Consider the following 18,900-nt stretch of genomic DNA (forward strand, 5'->3'; position numbering starts at 1 on the left):
CACCGATTCCTAATTACTGCTTGTCATTACAGACATGTTTTGCCCAATGACAGAGGACCGGTGACGTTCAAGAAATAAATGTGAAGCAATGGTGTAATTTTTTTTTTTTTTTCTTCTTTTTACGACGCACTTCTTTCTCCCCACCTTTCCTTATGTCTCAACACGCCCAAGCAGGCTGCATCTCCCACTCGTGGACATTCTCCCTGTCCCCTGTGGTCCCCGCGGCCGGCCTGGAGAATCACGCTGGGCAGGGAGGGACGCTGGTGGCCTGGGGCCTGGGCAAGCAGTGGTCCAAAGCTGGCTGGTGGGTTATTTAACGCTATTTTCCTAAATAGCGGAATAAAGCGAGAGGAAAAAAAAAAAAAAAAGAAAAAGTAGATCTGAGCATATGCTGCAAAAGGAGAGAAAAAAAAATAATTGAGTATCTTTGAAAAAATCATCACAATTTTATTTGCCGTCAAAACCACTTGCATATTTGTTCCGCTGTCGTATTTGCGGGATGCTGATCCGAGGAAGCGAGACATCTGACAAAACTGAATTTTCTTGGCCATCGTATCTGCAGAATGCTGATCCAAAGGAGCCAGACGTCTGATAAAACTAAATTTTCTTGTCCGAAGAAGAGGGGGACTCAGAAATTTTTTTTAAAAAGCAGTAATTAAGCAGCACGCACGCCTCCTGGAGAAGGCACGCAGCTCGGCGGCAGGCTCTAGGACATTCCGGTGGCTTGTCCGTCCTCTGTACGCTCCTCCGCATTGGAACGCGGTTGGATTATTTATTTCCCCCACACCCGCCCCCCCATTTCTTTAACGGATGAAATTATCATTAACCGAATTAATTCACGATTAACGAATTAATTTCACGAATCGTTTACTGAACGATCGAACAGCCCGGTCGCAAGAGACGGGCCTCAGCAGCCCCCGCAGCTGCAGGAGGAGGAGGTCACAGGGGGACACTGAACCCACACACACGAGCACCCCCCGCCCCCTCCTCCCCCGCCGCCATTTTGCGTGGGACCCGCGGGACACCGCCCCTCCCGCCGCACACACGTGGCCCCGCCCCCGTCGTGACGCAGGGTCGTCGGCGTGGGTCACGTGTGTCGGAGGCGGAGGCCCGGCCTTGCCGCACCCGCAGCCGCCGCCATGCCGCTGCCGCTGCCCGGCCGCCCCCGCCTCGGGCAGGCCCCGCTCCCGGCCCTGCTCCACCTCCTCTTCCTCCTGTTGTTGCTGGTGGTGGGCCCGGCGCGGTCCATCTCCTTCCAGCTGCCGGGCAAAGCGCGGAAGTGCCTGCGGGAGGAGATCCACCGCGACACGCTGGTGACGGGCGAGTACGAGATCGGCGCCCCGCCGGGATCCTCCACCGGACCCTCCGCCAACCTCAAGGTGCGGCGGGGACGAGTTTGATGGGGGAGGGGGGGAAGAGTGGGTTTAAGCCGGCGTGGCCCCGCCTCCCCAATTTTGCGGGGGGCGTGGCGTGTGTGTGAGTGGGGGGCGGATGTTTCGTGGCGTCTCCCACGCGTGATACCGGCCCACGCGTGGGTTTACCCGGGGGGGGAGGGATGGGGCAGGCCTGGCTCGCCCAGGGACCACCAGCTCCCCCAGGGACTTTGCCAGCGGGGTGTTAGGTAGCAAAGGAGCGGGGCAGGATGTTGGTTTGAGCCAAATACGGTTTTTTTCTCCCCAAAGATGTCATCGCGGCGGTCCCGTCCTGCCAGACGCCGTATAATCCGCGCAACGAAGGCTGGAGGCCTTCGTTGCGCGGATTATACGGCGTCTGGCGGGATGGGGCCACTGCGATAAGGCTGCCTGAAAGCCTGCTGGCATCGTGTAAGGAGGAAAGAGTTGCGGTGACGTGGCTTTCCCGAGGGTTCCCTCCCCGCCAAAGGCCTGGCAAGGCGGGATGGAGCATCAGGCCGCGGGGAAAGGGCAAGGCGAAGGCCTGGCACCGAGGTTTTTTTGGTAGGCAAAGTGGCTGTTTGCCATCTCGCCCCGGGTCGCGGCTTGCCTGGAGGCAGGTGTTTGCGACGGGGAGGGGGGGATAAAATGATCCTAAAGGGATCGTGATCTTTAGGGAGTCTAGGGAAAAGGGTCTGCAGAATTTATGTGATTATTCATATAATCCATCTATGTGACAAGCAGCTCGAACAGCTTCGCTTAATTTAAATTTCACTTAATTTTTTCACTTCACTTTAATTTTGTCCACAGTCTGCCTTCCTTAGGCTTTCTTCGAATTTCCCAACTAGCTGATTAAGGTGTGTTGCTATGCCATTAGTTCCTAACAGCTTTCTGTCTGTTTTTCATGCCTGTCTAAGCGCCAAAGGCTTCAGAAATGAGCATGCAGACAGACAGGATGGTCTGCTGAAGATTCTCTGAACTCAGTGTTATTCAGTGAGTATTTGAGATCTCCTGAAATCAAGTTGCCTTTCCAGCACCTGCCAACAGACACCCGAAGGCTTTGGGTTATTGGCACTTGTGCTTGGTTATGGCTAGAGAAGGCTGTTTCTGGAGCCTTGTTTCTTTAAAAATTTTGTTTTCCTGCTCTTACATCATGTGTAAGAAGAAACTTGTCTGTGTATAGGCAGAGCCAAGCAGCTTTAATGCTTCAAAATGTTGCTGTACTGCTTGCCTGGCAAGGTGCATGTGTTTCAGATGGAGTGCCGTGTTCCCATCTGTCTCTTACCACTCGGTAATCAAACCTCCTGGTTCTCTGGTTGCCTGCTCTTAGGTCAACTGACCTTGTGGTCTCTTCTAAAACTCCCTTTTGTGACAGTGGATTCGTCTAGAGTGAAGCAGTGAATCCCGTGCTTGAGTCTTAGTCTGGCTTTGCTGCTGAAGCTGGTATCCAGATAGGGCTGGCTGCTCACGGAAGCTGTATTTCACTGGAACCGTAAGACAAAAGCAAAGTCAAGTCCTGTACTAGTTTGAAAAGCTACAAAGGAGAAACAATAATCTATGCAATTCTTGTTTTCCTTCAGGTATGTTGTGGCCTCCCAACATGTCGGGCCTGTTGTAAGTGCTGTAACCCCTCAGTCAGGCGCATACTTCTTTTTGTGTCTGAGTTTGTGGGTGGAAAAGTTAGTTCAAGACGCTGTGTCTGCAGGTCGTCTCACTCCTTTTGCGCTGGATGGCCTGCTTTGGTCCCCTGTTTCAGGCCACTGAATGCAAGAGGTTGGTAGTTAAAATCCTGGCCGGGCTCAGTTTGGTTCCTGCCAGTGAGCTGTCATGTGTGTGTGATATGCGGGCACTAACAGTGGCACCCTCTGTTTTGGAGGAATCTGGGGTCTCTGCCAGCTGGCTGCCGAGGGGCGGCATCGGGGCGGCGGAGGTCTCGCCTGGGCCTGGCCACGTGCCTCTGCCCCATTGTCGAGGCTGGCCTTTTGGGGGACCGTCGGGCTGTTTGTCCAAGGGCGAACAATGCCCTGTCTGTAGGGGATTGCGTTACCGTAAATAACGTTAGAATAGCATGAAAAATCCCTTTCAGGTCAACTCCCCCACAAGTGTTCTGGCTGGGCTATTAGCAGCTTCTCCTGCCCCCGCAGGCCCGGCTGAATGGGCAGTGGATTTGCCTGATTTGGGTAATGCTATTCAGTTTTGATGAAAGCGGATAGCGGAGCTTTTACTGTCCAGAATCCTGTTCATTGCTAGACCTTCAAAGGGCAAAAATGGATCAAGCTGCATAATATCCTCTAGCTAAAGATCAGCTCCAGTATCTACAAAGCCCTAAGGGAATAGCTTAGAATAATAGGGGCATTTGGGAGCTTGCTTTACCGTGTTCTTGGGATGGGGAACCCAGTGTGCAGATTATGGGATATCAGCCTGATGAGGCTAGCGTCTTTCTTAATCAGGACTGCTCTGTTGACTAGCGTGCACCATATGGTGGCCAAAACACCTGCTTTTACTCCATTTCTGTGTGGTCACATGCAGACAGCCCAGCATTTTTGCCGACTTGAGCTGGGTGCTTCTGATAGTCTGGTGGCTTCCAGGCAGGAGGTGGCTTGTGTCTGGTGGCTTGTGGCTGGGGGGTGGCAAAGCAGCTGCGTGTGCCCGACAGTGCAGGCGTGCTTTCCTCTGCTGCCTGCTTGAATACAGGTAGAGCTCTGAACTGCAGCGCGGGAGGAAAGCGGTGCTCCTCTTTGCTCTCAGGCGCTGACAAATACCATATGGTGCAGGGGCAGCTACAATAAATCCCATAACAGACTATTATGGGATAATCTGTATGTAGAGGAAGCTTGTTCCTAACGTCTTGCCTGCCATGGTTTATACCCTGAGGCATGAGGATTTATATATTTTATTATTTTTCCTGCCTAATGCCGCAACTGTCATTACCCATGTGAAGGTCCACACGAGTCTGGCAGGTTGCTGGCATCAGTGGTATTCCATGGCAGGGAGTTAATTAGGTGTTCTAATAAGAACAAAGAAGAGTGTTTCCTTAGAATAATTTTGGGTACATAGACTTTTTGTATGGCCTTTGTACAGGGCAATGAGGCTGTTTTTCTGCTCTAAGGTGGAGTAAAGGAGAACGTCTGACTTACCTTCTCCATACCACAAATTGTTTTGTGTACTTCTGTCTTATATACCTTTGAAATTGTTCCCAAGCTTTTTAGTCTCTTCACCTCGAAGACTTTCAAAAACCCCTAGTGACTTCAGCACCTCTGCTTTTTCAGACATACCTCTTGAAGGAGAGAGTTGAGGGGAAGTGGGAAGCATTCCAGCGGAACGCACACTGTTGATTTTCACGCAGTATTGTAATGCCTTCAGTTTTTTTCACCTGTCTCCATGGTCAGAGTATTTCAACTGGACGGAGCCTTTAATTGAGCACAGTGATTCTCAAATCTGCGTCATGAAATGTGTGTCCTTTTTTTTTTTTTTTTTGGCTCTTTGTTGAGGCATATTTGTAGACCTTCTACAGTTTTTGCCTATTCTTGGTAATTTCATAGACTTAGTGCAAAGCAGTCATTATTCTGTCTGTATAGCCTGAATTGTCCTCTGAAGTGGATGCTTTTATGGATCTTGGAACCCAAACCTTGTATAACTCAGGGCCACACTGATGGTTCATTTCTAGAGGAACAGATGTGCCCTTCTCCATTTCATCTTCTGGGGAACGAGTCTTTTTCTGTCCCGTAAGGCATCTCTGTATCTCTGTTGCTATGGGAATTTATGAATTTTGCTCGCAAAAAGGCGGCAATGAATAACAGTTTGGTTCAGCTAGAGTTCCTAAATGTAGCCTATATTCAGAGGTTATAGGAGGAAGAGGAATTGGTGTGGTTTTGGGGTTTGTTGGTTGATTGTTTTTTTTTTTTTTTCCATGGGGTTCTTCTTGTTTAATCTAAGAGTCAATAATTACCTTAGAGGCACTCTGACTTTGCCAGCTCCTGGCGTGGGGATGAGGAAGAGAGGAATCGATAGAGTTGTGAGGAAGGAGGGAAACTGTTGAAAGGAGAATGCAGCAGCTCCAAAGGGGAGGCCATGAGAACTCGTCCTGCGTAGCACAGGCAATGTGAGCCCATGGCAGCGAAGCACTGTGTTCCTCACCCTCCTTGTCTCTTTTACAGATAACTGACTCGGCTGGGCATATCCTATATGCCAAGGAGGATGCCACTAAGGGGAAGTTTGCCTTCACCACTGAAGACTATGATATGTTTGAGGCCTGTTTTGAGAGCAAGCTTCCTGTGGGTAAGTGAAATGAAAGGTCTGTTGGCTGCTTCTGGCTTCCCAACAAGTTCACATAAGTAGATATGTGGATTAGGGGTATGGGTAAAGTGATCCTGAGTGTGGTCTGCAGAACACTGTTTGACTTTTAAAGCTGACCTTCGAGAGGCCGTAAGCAGTCTCACTGCAGAATTATCTGGTGTTGGTGTTGCATTTGAAGTTAAGTAATCCTCTGTGGCTATCGTGTAAAGCGCTTGGGTTTCCTCTGAAAGAGGAGTTGCATGTTCCTCCCGCAGAGGTCATCACAGTTGCAATGAGCGGCAATACTGGGGAACAAACTGCACCTCTTTTGCCCTTGTCGTGCTTCTCCCTATCTTGCAGTTGGGCCAGGACAGAGCAGGGTGCCATCGTCTCTGGGACCCTGTCTGACCATCTCCCCAGCTGACCATCTCTCCCCATTTGGTGGGACATCACCTCTCCACAATCTGTACTTGGCAGCAATTCTGTGTTAGGTTAGCAACCATTTTCTGGGGTTGGTGTGTGTGTATAGAGAACGTGGTCTTGGTTTGCACCCGCAACTGCTCTCTAAGTGGTCAGTAAAGGGAAGGGGAAATGAGCAGGACGTCAGTCTTGCATTTGTGCTGCAGGGATGGTTGCCTAACGAGCGCTGAGGCTCGTTTCCTGTGAGTGTGACGCATGTGCTGCTTTGGGTGGCTGGGCTCAACTTCAGATCAAACGTGCTGAAAACAGCCAACACGTGGGCTCTGGTCTCATTTGCGGTGGTGTGAGCACGTGCAAGTTCGTAGGTGCTCACATCTTTTCGTGGTCATTGTCAGAGTTCTGCTCCCTGGACCTGGTTCTTCTTAGGTGTTATCCTAAAAGATCCTAGAGCATTTCACAGAGCAGTCACTAGCAGCATTCCTCATATCTGTTGAAAGGCAGCCCCTGTTTTGCTGTTCTGCTCCACCTATGAGATACAAATAGTTTGCAAGTTGAAGAGAACTTTGGAAAGAGAAGGCTATCTTCTTTGCTGGGATTAGGAGGGATCTGGCTTGTAACATGTCTTCTATAGTATTTTACAGATAAGACAGTGACCCCAAATGCTCAGGATTTTGCTTTTATTTCACTCCAAAGGTAGGGCTTCCAAACGCTCCTTAACGCATCAAGACATGCAGGCACTAGTGACTCATCTGGGAGTCACTCATGCTATTTACTGTCTAACACCTGGGTATTTGGGAGGTCTCCAGACAGTCCCACAAGTCCTTTCATAGCTTCCATGTGATCACACACTGAAGTGGGAAAGGCTTCTTTCTTTAGTTGTGTCTAGACTCTTACTTCAGTGCTTGTGACCAGAGGTTTCTTGCCTAGACTGAGTCCCTTATAGCTCTTTTGACAGTAGCCCTGCCTCCCTTGTATTTTTGCAAGTTTGTTTTAAAGCTGTCAGTACTGATGAAAATAAAATGTCTCAAACTGCAGCTTCTACCTGGTGACCAGCGGGGCGTTGAGGTGCCAAAATTGAGCAGCTGAATCCTCTTCTGGAGGCTTTCTCTTTGGGGGCCTCCAAGCTGCCATTTTCTTTTTGGACCCAGACACCCCAAATTACTTGCTAAAGAGAGATGCTGCATGATGAGTATCTCCAGATTTCCCATGCCTGTGCTGGAAATCAAAGAAGTATTAAAGCAAGGGAGGTTTGATCATCTGCAGGACTTGGTTAAGGTACTGTGGAAGAAATAACCACGTCACAAGGAAGACCCTTGGTAAGGTCAGGATGGGAATGGGGGGAACTGACCAAGTGCTGTTTTATCCCTATGTTTCTCTTTAAAGGCCAGTGTTTTTTTCCGCAGTCTCATCAAGTAAGTGGTCAGGACTTGTAGTGTGCAGCCAAGGAGGATGTTGGTGGAGTAGTGGAAGAGAAAAACTGTTGGTAGAGGAAGCCCAGAGCCGTTGGGACCTGAGGGGTGTAAGCAACTGGGATTTCTCAATCCTTAACCACAGAAATGAGGAAGAGGAAGTGAGAAGGAGATCCTATTTAGAAGGTCCACCTTATCAGAGTGGAGGACTTCTTAGAGTGCTTATTGGAGCTATGGGTGTTTGCATGACAGGCTTTTTTCCCTCTTCCAGGGTGGAAGGGTCCTGTCTTCCTGACCACTGCTCTGTTCCTCAGCGCAGTTACTCCCACACTGGATGCTAATCTCTGAGAAGAGCAGCCTGGCCTGCCCTACACGCTCCCCTGTAGGGCTCTTCATGCGTGCTCATCTTTACCTCTTTGCTACTTCTGTAATCCTTCTCTTCCCAAACTTTCTTAAGAGTGCTATGGCTCACTTTTTCTGGAATTCCTGTGGGAAATTTTTTTTGACATCCAGGTCAACTATCCTGTTTTTCCACCGACTTTACAAATTAGGAACTCCCCTAATCTCCCAGGAAACAGTTCTGTGCTCATGTGAGATGACCTCTTGAAGACCTCCTGGGGGATGTAGGTATCGGTTTAGTTCAAGATCTCTGGGATTCCGCTGTTTTTCTCTTTGCTGCTGATCCAGTCTGCTGTGGTGAGCCCTGGCTGCAGGACGGGCAGGGAGTTACTGAGGATCTGAGGAGCGTGAAGGGAGCTGCCTAGTGCCTTGGGCTCAGGAAACTTGTAGAAGAGCAGCCTGAGGTTTTCCAGGCCAGTCCCTGACAACGTTAACCTCTTGCAGAATGTCTGCTTTACATCCCTTTGCACCCAGCAGCTCTAAATTTGCTACTTCCTTACTGCCTCTTGGCAGCTCTCCCTTCTAGGCTGACAAATTAATCCTTCCAGTTCTGTTCTCCTATTCACTGGCTTTTTCATCTTTCTCGTCTCTTCCTGGAATCTCCAGCTCTCCACCCAAGTGGCTGTAATTTAAAGACCATTTTAAAAAAACTCTCACTGAACTGTGTGTTTTGAGTTTTCTTCGGCAGCTACTGTTGGCTGTCCTACCTGCCAGTCTCCAGGCATGCTGGTATATGTATGGCATAAGCGGTCAAAACTTGTGGTTGGAGAAAGGAGCACTGGGTGGTTGTGTACAGCCTGTCTGTTAAAGAGCAGTGCTGGCATTTGAGTTTGTTTTTACAGTAACCGGTCTTTTATAAGAAAACCCAAAAATTCCATCCTAATCCTCATTTATTCATTGGGTTCTTACATAGCTAGGTTTGAGTTTTGAGCTCCTGTATCCCTCAGGAAATTTAAGAAACGGTTTGTAGTTGATATGGACCTTCTTCTCAGTAGGTAATTCCATATTCTGCTAGCAGTAGAAGGTGGAGGTTGTTCTACTCTGGTGTGTTCGGTGGGTAGAGACAAAATCTAGGGATGTTGTACTGAAGATCTTCCTAGCTCCGACTGGAGTGACCCAGTGTAACCTGCACACTGAATTTGTGTGTGGACTGAGGGAACGTCCACCTGGCAGCTTCCTAAGGCAAAGTGTGAGTGTTGGACATGCTCCTGGATAAAGACTGAAATTCATAGTAAAGTGAATTCAGACCTTGTGTTTTGCTGGCAGCCAGCTGCGGACAACTGTATGCCCCGAAGTGCTGGGATTTGGGAACGTGTCATGTACAGACATTTCCTTGGTGGGTGGTATAGTGGAATATGATACTCGAGTCAGCTGATGTGCTGCATTCTTTAGGGTATCTTATGTGCCTATTCTATATATTTATTTTTTTTCCCTCTTGTGAATGTTGTCAACTGTGACAGTTTGTAGCAGTTGAGAAGCTATTAGCCATAGGTGTCCCTAGCTGGGGGGCTACAGCCTTAAAAGATACCTACTGTGCTGTTGACTGCAGCCTTATCCTACTCGCCGTTTGTGCAGCTCCAGCTGGCAGTTCTCTGAAGTGGCGTTTTCCCAGCTTCAGGAGCCTCCTGCCATCTTGGGGTTTGTATTAGCAGTGTGGGTCTCAGACATCTGAGATGTTCCTTCCCTGAGAAGATACATTGGTAAAGGGGTTGCCTTTGCTTCTGCAGATACTGCAGCATGTGAGGGTCAGTAGTCGCCATATGCCATATTCCTCAATGAGGGCAGTTTACCTTCTGCTCCTCTGAATGTAAAATCACTTACAACCCCAGTAACCTTGACAGGTTGCTGGTGCACTTCCTGCTAGGAGGAACGTGGGCTTCCCAGTTGAATATTTGTCCCTCTGGTGACTTGTCTTTTGCCAGGCTGTCTCATAGCAGCTGCTATTCATCTTCTAATCCTCTGCAGTTTTTACAGTGATTTGCATCCTACACACACACTTAGCGCTTTTAGTTACAGCTTGTTCTCATTATCTTTGGGAGGCTCTCCTTCAGCCAGGATTTATTGTGAAGTCTCTGTATTTTTAGGCTGGACTGTGCTGCCTCCGCAGTTTGCTGCAGACATGGAGGGAGGGGAGGGATGTTGTGAGTTCTTCCTCAGTGGTGGGGAGAGCTGGTGATTTCCTGGCAGGCTGCATGTTTCGCACAATGAATCCTTTCATTATGCTTCCAGGAACAGGGAGGATGCCGGACCAGCTCGTGATCCTGGATATGAAGCATGGAGTTGAAGCAAAGAACTACGAGGAGGTATGTCCCCTGGCTGCCTGCACTGCAGGCTCCCCTTTCCCAGCAGTCACGTGATGCCATTTGGAGATCTGGGGCTCGTGATGGGAAGCTGTTTTCCCAGCGGTGATGAAAGCCTGTCTGCAGCCTACAATTCCAGTGAAGCTTTGTGTGTTAGGGGAGAGAAAAGAAAAAAAAAAAAAAAGCCAAACATCAACTAAAATTAATTCTGTAGTCTGGGAACTGGAGCCTAATGTGTGAATTTCTTTGCTAGGACAGTGTGACCCAGCTTCTGAGCATAGGCATTAGAGGCAACAAGAGACTGAGATGTGAAGTTTCCCCAGCCCCAGCAGCAGAGGGCATTTGAGGTTAATATCAGATCCTCCTAAAGGTCAAGTTACGTTGTTACTGTTCTTACCTTCCTGAGCCAGTAAGATGTACTGGCTCTACAGCCCTGAAACGGCGCTTGTGCATTTCTAAGAACTGGCAGTGTATCACGGTAAAGGTGTTTGGCAGAATATTAGCTGGTGTGAAATGGGTTTTTGGTTTGGAGGTGTAACATTGGAAATAGGCATAAAGCCTAAACGTTTCCATCTTAGGAGGACATAGCTTTCTTAGACCCAAGAGCCAGCTGTGTGGAATAGCAGCTGCTTTGTGGCTGGGACGATCCTGGCTGGTTTGGATGCTGAATTTTGATGGCTGCTACTTTGTTTTTGGCTCACTAGAATTTGGGGTCAGTCAGCCCCCAGCACAGAGCCTGTGCCTTAGAAAATGTCAGTTTTTGGTGGAGAAAGATTCCTGCAAATGATTGCTGTGTCCGCTGCGCACAACAGTGTGGGAGATGCCTTAGGGAGGAGAGTGGGTACCAGAGGAGGCTGTGTATGGTGCCAGTTAGAAAACGAACAAGTTTCTGAGGTGGGCAGAGTTTTTATATCCTTTTGAGCTTTGGGCTAGCTGTTCCTGCGTGGCTTAAGTCTACAGTGCGTGCTACGTGGAAAGTAAGAAAGCGCTTGGGGTCAGGGAAGAGCAGAGCAATCATTAGGCCAGCTGTCTGGCAACCAGCTACTGAAGGATTACAAGATGTTGAAATCTTATGGGATGACCGCTGAGAGCGTTAACTGGGAGGATTATGGTGACTACATTTATGGAATCTCTTTAAATATAACCCTGCAGCGTATGCTGAGTTACATTACCGTAGTGCTACCTAAAGGCATTGTCCCTATGCAGAAAGGTTCTCTTATGCCCGTGTATCTACGTATTCACTGGTTGTACTGATACAGCTGTCTGGGAACAAAAGTAAGTATCTATTATGCTCGTCAGTGTACTTAAACCAACGGAAAAGGTCCATGGACAAACATGGGAAAAGAAGAATTTAACTTGCAGTCCCACCTGATACCAGATGCAGATCTTGGCAGCGCTGGTGAGCATCCTTGACTTGCGAGGACCTCTCAGAGTGGCAAACTGTGTCAAGCCTTGTTGAGCAGCGCGTCTGCGAAGGACTCAAACTGGTTTAACTGTTTGTACAGCTTCTACAGATGTTTAGCCACACTGCTTTGCAGTGTGTTTTCTTTTTTTCATCCTCTCTCTCCCCAGGTTGCTGCAGTATTTGTGGGTTTTGACGTGACAGGTTGTTGTAAGGCTTCAGAGGGGAGGACTGTTGCTCAGGTTTCTCTCCTGCAATTGCTGCCTTTTTGAGCCTTTTGCTTGTGATGTTTGTCTGCTGTAAGGTACTAGTAACCTGTCTTCCCCCCAGTTCTTCTTGTTGAATTGCTGCAAGGAGACCTGATGCAGGGAGTTGAATGAGAGTCACTGACCCTGGCCTGCTTGTGCATGGATATAGGCAGTGAGAGGGGGGGTGATGTCCAAATCTGGCTCCATAAGCTGTCATAGATCCAGACATTCCAGACTGGAACAGGTTGCCCAGAGAGGTGGTGGAGGCCCCATCCCTGGAGACATTCAAGGCCAGGCTTGATGAGGCTCTGAGCAATCTCATCTAGTTGAAGATGTCCCTGCTTACTGCAGGGGGGTTGGACTTAGATGACCTTTAAAGGTCCCTTCCAACCCAACACATTCTCTGATTTTGTGATTCTTGGAGGAAAGCAACTGGGAGAGTTGGGTTAGAAAACTTTACTGCATGGCAGTGTCATAACTTAGTTCTCTAGGATAGGGGGGAGTAACTTTGTCCAGTCAATAGATAGAAATGAAGGTAGCGCAAAGTGAAAAGACTTTTCAGAGGACACCAAGAACGCTTGGCGATCTAGGTTCCTTTCCAGATCAGCTACTCCTTGTCAATTCGTGGCTATAGCATGTCTCTTTCTACGGTAGGAAGAGGGCTTTTTACAAAACCCCTTGGAGCAGCTGGGCATATTGGCTTCAGTAGGGATGAAAGAGGTTCCAGGATGTGCATCTCAGGGTACGTGCAGGACTAAAAGTAGCTATCAGATGTTTTGAGCTACACCTATTACGGGCAGCTGAAGGGATGCAGGATGGAGCAGACAAGCCTTACATTTTTTTCTCCAGTAGAACCTTTGTAGCCTTCTGTGAATGAGGAAAAGTACCCTCCAGGAAGATAATGGAGCCGGTCAGCGTGGGGTTAGCTTGTCAGTAGAGCTGCCTGAGACCTTGTGTGTGTTACAGACCTGCTGCTCTAGCTGTGTCAGCAGAGCCTGGGCCACGGGCACTCTTACGTTGGCGCCAGTTTTTCAGCAAAGCTCTGCCGGCAGATATGTGTCCATGCCACAGGGTTTTGTCAGTACAGCCTATTGGCTAGAAAGCAGGAGGGGTTTAACCTACCCTTCCTCACAAGTGCACTGAGAATTGACACTGCTGTACTGGCAGAGCTGTAATATACAGCTCGCCTCAGCATAAAAATCCTCAGATGACTGCTTGATGGCCTGCAGCTTGCCAGGATATGCATGTCATGTGAAGACCCTTCAGTGAAATGGCTGATTAGCTAGTACTGGCCTGGTCACGAGCATCTCTTCAGATGGGCTCTGACGCCCAGGCAGCTGCCTCTGGAAGCGGTGTTTCGGGGATGCCTGCACCCTGGGCGCCCCGTTGCCTGCCTGTCAGCGCCTGGACCACTGGGCGATGTTGTCCTGTGGCTTATGTCTGAGTAATCCTGTGTGGCGGTGAGACTGGTGGTGAGCTACAGGTGCTCCACGTGTTTTCTGTAGCACATCTTCCTTCTGCTGCATTGGCTGGGGACACGGCATCCCGCCCGCCTTCACGGCGGGATCCTGTTGCTCGTTGGTTATAGTGACAAATTCTACGCAGGAACCAGAGTTACCCAAACCCTATGCTGTAGCAGTGGCAGCAATTGCAGTTAGCTTCCTTTGAGTAATGTCCTTGTGTCACAGATTTTACATAATGTGTAGTCAGGTTACAGCCGGGACTGGGGCAGGGACGTGTGTTTATGCGTTCAACTTTAAATAGTTGCTGTTGTGGACTGTGCTTTATAATTGAATTTCCTGTGGATATTTCTTTTTGGATACAAGTCTGTGACTTGTAGGACTGTGGGTTGCATGTTATGCATAACTATCATTTCCTATAAAACCAGCTTTTAGGACGGAAGTATATTTTGCTTTTTCTTTCAAACTGTCTCCAAGGCAGCTGGTCCCGTAAGTATTCCAGCAGCGTCACCTGGTGGCTTGAGGCAGATGGAGCACTTCGTAGCTGCCTGCTGCCTACCAAGATCATATGCTGCCCTTGAGGCTATCAGTCTAAGCCTGATAAAAGCCCTGAGCTCTTGTCGGTGTAATCAAACCACTACTACTGGGAATCAGGCTGCCCGGGCTTTCTGGGGCAACAGTTGGCAAAGTGAGTCTCGGTGCTAATACCCTGCGTGCCCATAGAACAGTATCGTATGCGTATGTAAGTTAGTCACCTCTGCCTCAGTCTGTGACTTCTATTCACTGGAGGTTTAGTCATGCGGCAAGCTCTTCTACCCACTCCTCAGAAGCCAACTGTGAATAAGTTAACATTAGGCCGAATAAGGAAGAAATGTGCTTGTATGCATACAGTGCTCCTCCGTTGTGTAGGAGGGGTAGTAGGAAAGTGTGTTTCAGAGAACAGGTGGGAGAAGTGATAGCGTTTTATGCAATGGTAGTTTCTGGCTTGTAGAGGTGGTTCCCTAGGGGAAGGATGCCCCAGATCTGTACTATGTGAGGAGGAGTGGTTCAAACTGGCAGTAGAAACCCATGTGGGAGCTTTTGGTTTTGGCTCAGTGATTGCCTGACTCTTCTGTTTTGTAGATTGCGAAAGTGGAGAAGTTGAAGCCTCTGGAAGTAGAGTTGAGGCGCCTGGAAGATCTTTCAGAGTCCATAGTTAACGACTTTGCCTACATGAAGAAACGAGAAGAGGAGATGAGGGACACGAACGGTAAGAGACTGTGTGCTCCTTCAGAGGGATGGAGCTCTAAGACCCCTTACTTCTGCTGAATATGTTACTAGGATAGCATTTGGAGATGAAGCAATTATAGTGGTCTCTGCCTGTTCTGTTCCTAGTAAGGGAAACATGATATTTCTCTCCCTCTGAAGCAGTCTTGTGTGTCCCATCTCTAGAAATCTTTTCTTGCTGTTTCCATTCCTAATGTGAATTACTCTGAACCATTTAACGTTGACCATTAACCACAGTTTCACCCTGTTCCCTCTCATTATCCTTGTTGTTCCCTCCACTTTAATTCTGAAGTACTGCTGGTGCTTGAGTGCCCTTGCCTTCATGCTGTATGATATCTTGCCTTTGAAGTTTCACAGGGGTGGGGAGAGAAAGTCCAGGGAACTTTGCCCTCTTGAGGCACATCCTGTGATGTCAAGACTCCCATGCAATGGTTTGTTGTCTGTTTCAGAGTCGACAAACACCCGGGTTCTGTACTTCAGCATTTTCTCCATGTGCTGTCTCATCGGACTGGCCACCTGGCAGGTTTTCTACCTGCGTCGCTTCTTCAAGGCCAAGAAACTGATTGAGTAAAGGAGCGAGTCCTCCTCCCCCTCCTCTCAGACCCAGCTGGACACCGCTGGGACCCAGCCATGGCCCCCTGGAGCCATCTCACAGATGATACCCGCTGACTGGAGTTTTTCTGCAGGATCTTGGACCCTAAAGGGGGAGGGGAACCTAAATATTGGAGGCAACGGGGGACTTGTGAAATCCTGTTGGATGTTGTGGGTGGGGGAGGTTGTGATGGGTTTGGGGATTCCTGGGGCAGCGATTAAATAATAATAAAAAAAAAAGATGTTTCCATGACAGCTGCAGCAAGTTTTTGCGCTGTCTGTTCTCCTTTTATAATCTTGGCTTGATGATGTCTCCCATCTGTCTGTGACTGTAGTGTTACTCTGAGCCACTTTGACCCTGCTGAGCTCTTGAGGTGCCGTGCAGCTGGCACCAGGGCAGAGCGGGGCATTCCCTGTTCTGACCAGCTGGGACCTAAGCCTCGTGCAAACGGAGGTGAGTGCAAAGCAATAGGATTCATCATTCCAGCAGGGCCTGAGGTTAGAGGGAGGTCCAAGGTTTGGTCCCTGTCGTGGACCTCTGTGTTTCTCCCTGTGGGAGCTGGTGTCTTTGTGCTGACAGGTCAGGGCACTTGAGCATACGGTGGTTCAGCCTGGAGGAAGGGGAGCCTTGGAAGGAACGTGTTTGAGCTTGGAAAGGAGAAGCCTGCTTTGCTCAAATAAGCTGTCCAGCCTTGGTCCTGCCCTTGCTCCACATGTTTGTCTTGGATTTGCCTCTCTTGTTCTGAAATGATGCAGCAGTTTTCCTGGTCGGGCACGGCCTTTTGTGCAGACAGGAGGCCTCAGTCGGATACAGTCACAGAGCAAATAGGAGCAGGTTATGCTGGGAAACTTGGTTTTACATTGAGCGGGAGACTTTTCTCATCGAACAGTGTAGCGTTTATCTAGCAGGCAGTTGGCTGAATCTCATTTTCTGAGACCTCAAAGCAAGGTGGGCTGCTGCTCGTGCGAAGCATGAGGGCCCTGTACCCTGCGTTGAGGTCAGAGGGTGCAAGGGGTGCTCTGCAGGCTGGCAGAGGAGGTGGAAGAATGTGGATGAACTCAAAAAAGCAGTACAGGACAGGGATAGGTTAATTCTACATCTGGGGGGAGACTGAACTGTGCCCTCAACAGAATTGTTATTCTTCTCTGCGGTACTAACAGAGAGAGCAAGCAGCTTCTCATCGTTTCTCAGCCATCCAGATGGCATGATGTTAAATAAGCCAGGCTGGGGAAAAAACCAGGCAGGTTACCTTCCTGCACTTACCTGCTCCAGTTTTCAGGCAGTGACTAAAATTCTTTCACCTTCTCTGCATTCCTTCAGAGCAAATGGTTCAGCAGCACAGCATTCTGGTGTCATGTGCCTAGACACTTCTGGCTAGGGAAGGGGTTGTCACGGCCCTGGGCCTGGCCTACCATTTCGAAAAAAGCATGGTTTTATAACTTCTAACCTGAATCTGATCTATTGCTGGGAAGAAAACGGTTGTCCAGGATGAGGCAATGGGAAAGAGGATGAAAAAATGACCTCTTGTCATCTAAATACGTTAGTACTTTGCCTCCCATCTGCCATTGCCAAGTTCTTGGAGTTGTTAGTTCCACTGGCAAGTGCTTAGATTGCTTTTAATTTGTTTCTTTTTTGATAAAGCCATATTAAGAACCCAAGTCCACTCCTCTGCCCTTGTATCCATTTTATCCTTGTTCATTTTTGAAAGCTGTTACAGTGCAGAACAGCAGTGATGCCACAGGACTGAATTACAGAAGTCATTTGAAGGTAGTTTTAGGTCCTACAGTTTGAAGCCTGTAGATCTGTTAAGGTTTTGCTTTTGTTTTTATATGACTTGAAAAGACAGTTACAAGAAAGGGGCTTTTCCAGTCTTGTCTGTTTTGATATCCTCTCCCTGTCCTTACCCGAGTACAAAGATATCTTTATCTTAAAAATGGTGGCGAGGCCTTAAGTTCCCCAGGTGACTGTTACACTACCATCATTCTGGTGTTGCGTTTTGATCTTCCCTGTACTGGTATGGTTACTGGGGAGCAGGGGTGGGGGACTGGTATGGATTTACCTGTAATGATTGGTTGGGGGATTTTTGTCAACTTTCTCAAATAAAATTTCTTTGGGGAAAAACAACCCACCTCAGTTGTCCGCATGAGTCTTGTCCTCTTTGTGCACATTCCTACCAACTGCTGTTTCTTGCAAGCGGAACTGTCGCACGCAGGAAGCAGCAAGTCCACAGAACCCCCGCAAGGCTTTGGGTTACTCTAGCAACAGTTAATTTCTAAAGAATTTGAGAGTTCTGGACTCAGGAAAGGTACCAGCCGCACAGGCTTCTCTGCGGAGTGGTATCAGCGCTGCAAGTGAGATGTCTCTAATATGGATTACCATTTGTTGCCTTTATTCCCGTCCCTTCCTAATTATATCCCTCTATGTGGAAGAATTTTGAGGCCGACAGTGAAACAGGGCTAGTGCTCTAGAATACAAGACCCCGTTTTTCACCGTCGGCTCCTGTGTAAAATTTAATTCATTAAGACAAACGGAATTACTTTCAGTTTTGTGCTTTAGAGAAAATTTTAAATTGTTGCAAAGGTGAGTAGGCACTATGTGAGTGGCAGATGCTTACTGAAGAGAGTGGTTAAGTATTTATTTAGCAAAGTGCTGCCAGATCTCTGCTGAGCCCGCGAGCCTTTTGTCACCCAGTAGCCAAGTGAGATATGCCACATAACAGGACTGGGGGCACGTAAAGCTAGTTAGTATTATCGGGGAGAATTTCAAGGAGGGAAATTCCCAGATGTTTGGATAAGGATTAGCTTCTGCAAGTTCTTGCCTGGATGAATACTTGAGTATGTGAAACTGTACAGCTGTTCCCATGCGGTAGGTTGGCGGTGGGTCTGGGCTGTTGCACAGCACCGGGATGCAGAGCTGGTGTCTTCATTCTGTTTTACTTCTGGGAAATGGGGTAAAGTTGAGTTGTTGCAGATACTTGGGTCTGAGCCCATCGTTTGTGTGTGACAGATGCATCGCTGGTAAATCTATAATTGCCCGTAGCAAACTGCATCAGACGTTTCCAGCCTCTTCCACCCACTTGTCAATGTGACTAACGATTTAATTATCACACTACTTAACAAAGCGCGTGAGCATTCCTAAGTAAGGTATATCTTCGTGTATTCCCCCTCCTGCTCTGCCAGCGGAGGCTGCGCCCCGTACAGAGTGCCCGCTGCAGCTGCTGGGTGCGTGCAGGTGCGAGGGGATGAGCAATTTGCACACTCTGATGCTGATTTCTCACAAGTTGCTCAGCTATGTGAGAAATTACCCAAGCACACAACACCTGTCTTGCCTCCTAACTGGCGGATCAGGGGACTTCCGACTCAAACTTACTTTGGCAACTGGCTGGCGAGATCATTAAGGGGATTCCTGCCTGTGCGCTTGATGGAGTCCTTCAGCAGAGGTTTGGGAGAGTAGCGTGGCCTCTCTTCACCCGTGCCAGTTCGTGGGATGCGTTTCTGTCTCTCTCATATCTAGTTGTGTCCCTCCATTGTACTTGTCTTTCAGATGGCTGAGATGGCTTTGCCCTTAGTGAACAAAGTCCCTGGGAAATGAACTTCCTATGCATTGAACGTGGCTTGTTGGGAAGGAGAGAGCACAAACCTGAAACGGATATATCTTTCATGGGAGAACAAAAGTTGCATCTGGTAAAGACTGCAGGAGTTCACAGAATGGTAGGGATTGGAAGGGACCTCTGGAGAT

At 48.6% G+C, this 18,900-nt stretch overlaps 1 protein-coding gene across 1 annotated transcript; it reads left to right on the forward strand.

Annotated features, from left to right (window-relative positions):
• Positions 1–1,092: 1,092 nt before the first annotated feature.
• Positions 1,093–17,290, forward strand: TMED10 (transmembrane p24 trafficking protein 10). The gene is made up of 5 exons (XM_054199402.1): positions 1,093–1,379; positions 5,549–5,669; positions 10,124–10,197; positions 14,427–14,553; positions 15,020–17,290. The coding sequence occupies exons 1-5, from the start codon at positions 1,140–1,142 to the stop codon at positions 15,139–15,141; spliced, it is 684 nt and encodes a 227-aa protein (XP_054055377.1). The 5' UTR covers positions 1,093–1,139; the 3' UTR covers positions 15,142–17,290.
• The last annotated feature ends 1,610 nt before the right edge of the window (positions 17,291–18,900 follow it).

The sequence above is a fragment of the Rissa tridactyla genome, chromosome 4 (assembly GCF_028500815.1).
Source record: "Rissa tridactyla isolate bRisTri1 chromosome 4, bRisTri1.patW.cur.20221130, whole genome shotgun sequence".
NCBI lineage: Eukaryota > Metazoa > Chordata > Aves > Charadriiformes > Laridae > Rissa > Rissa tridactyla.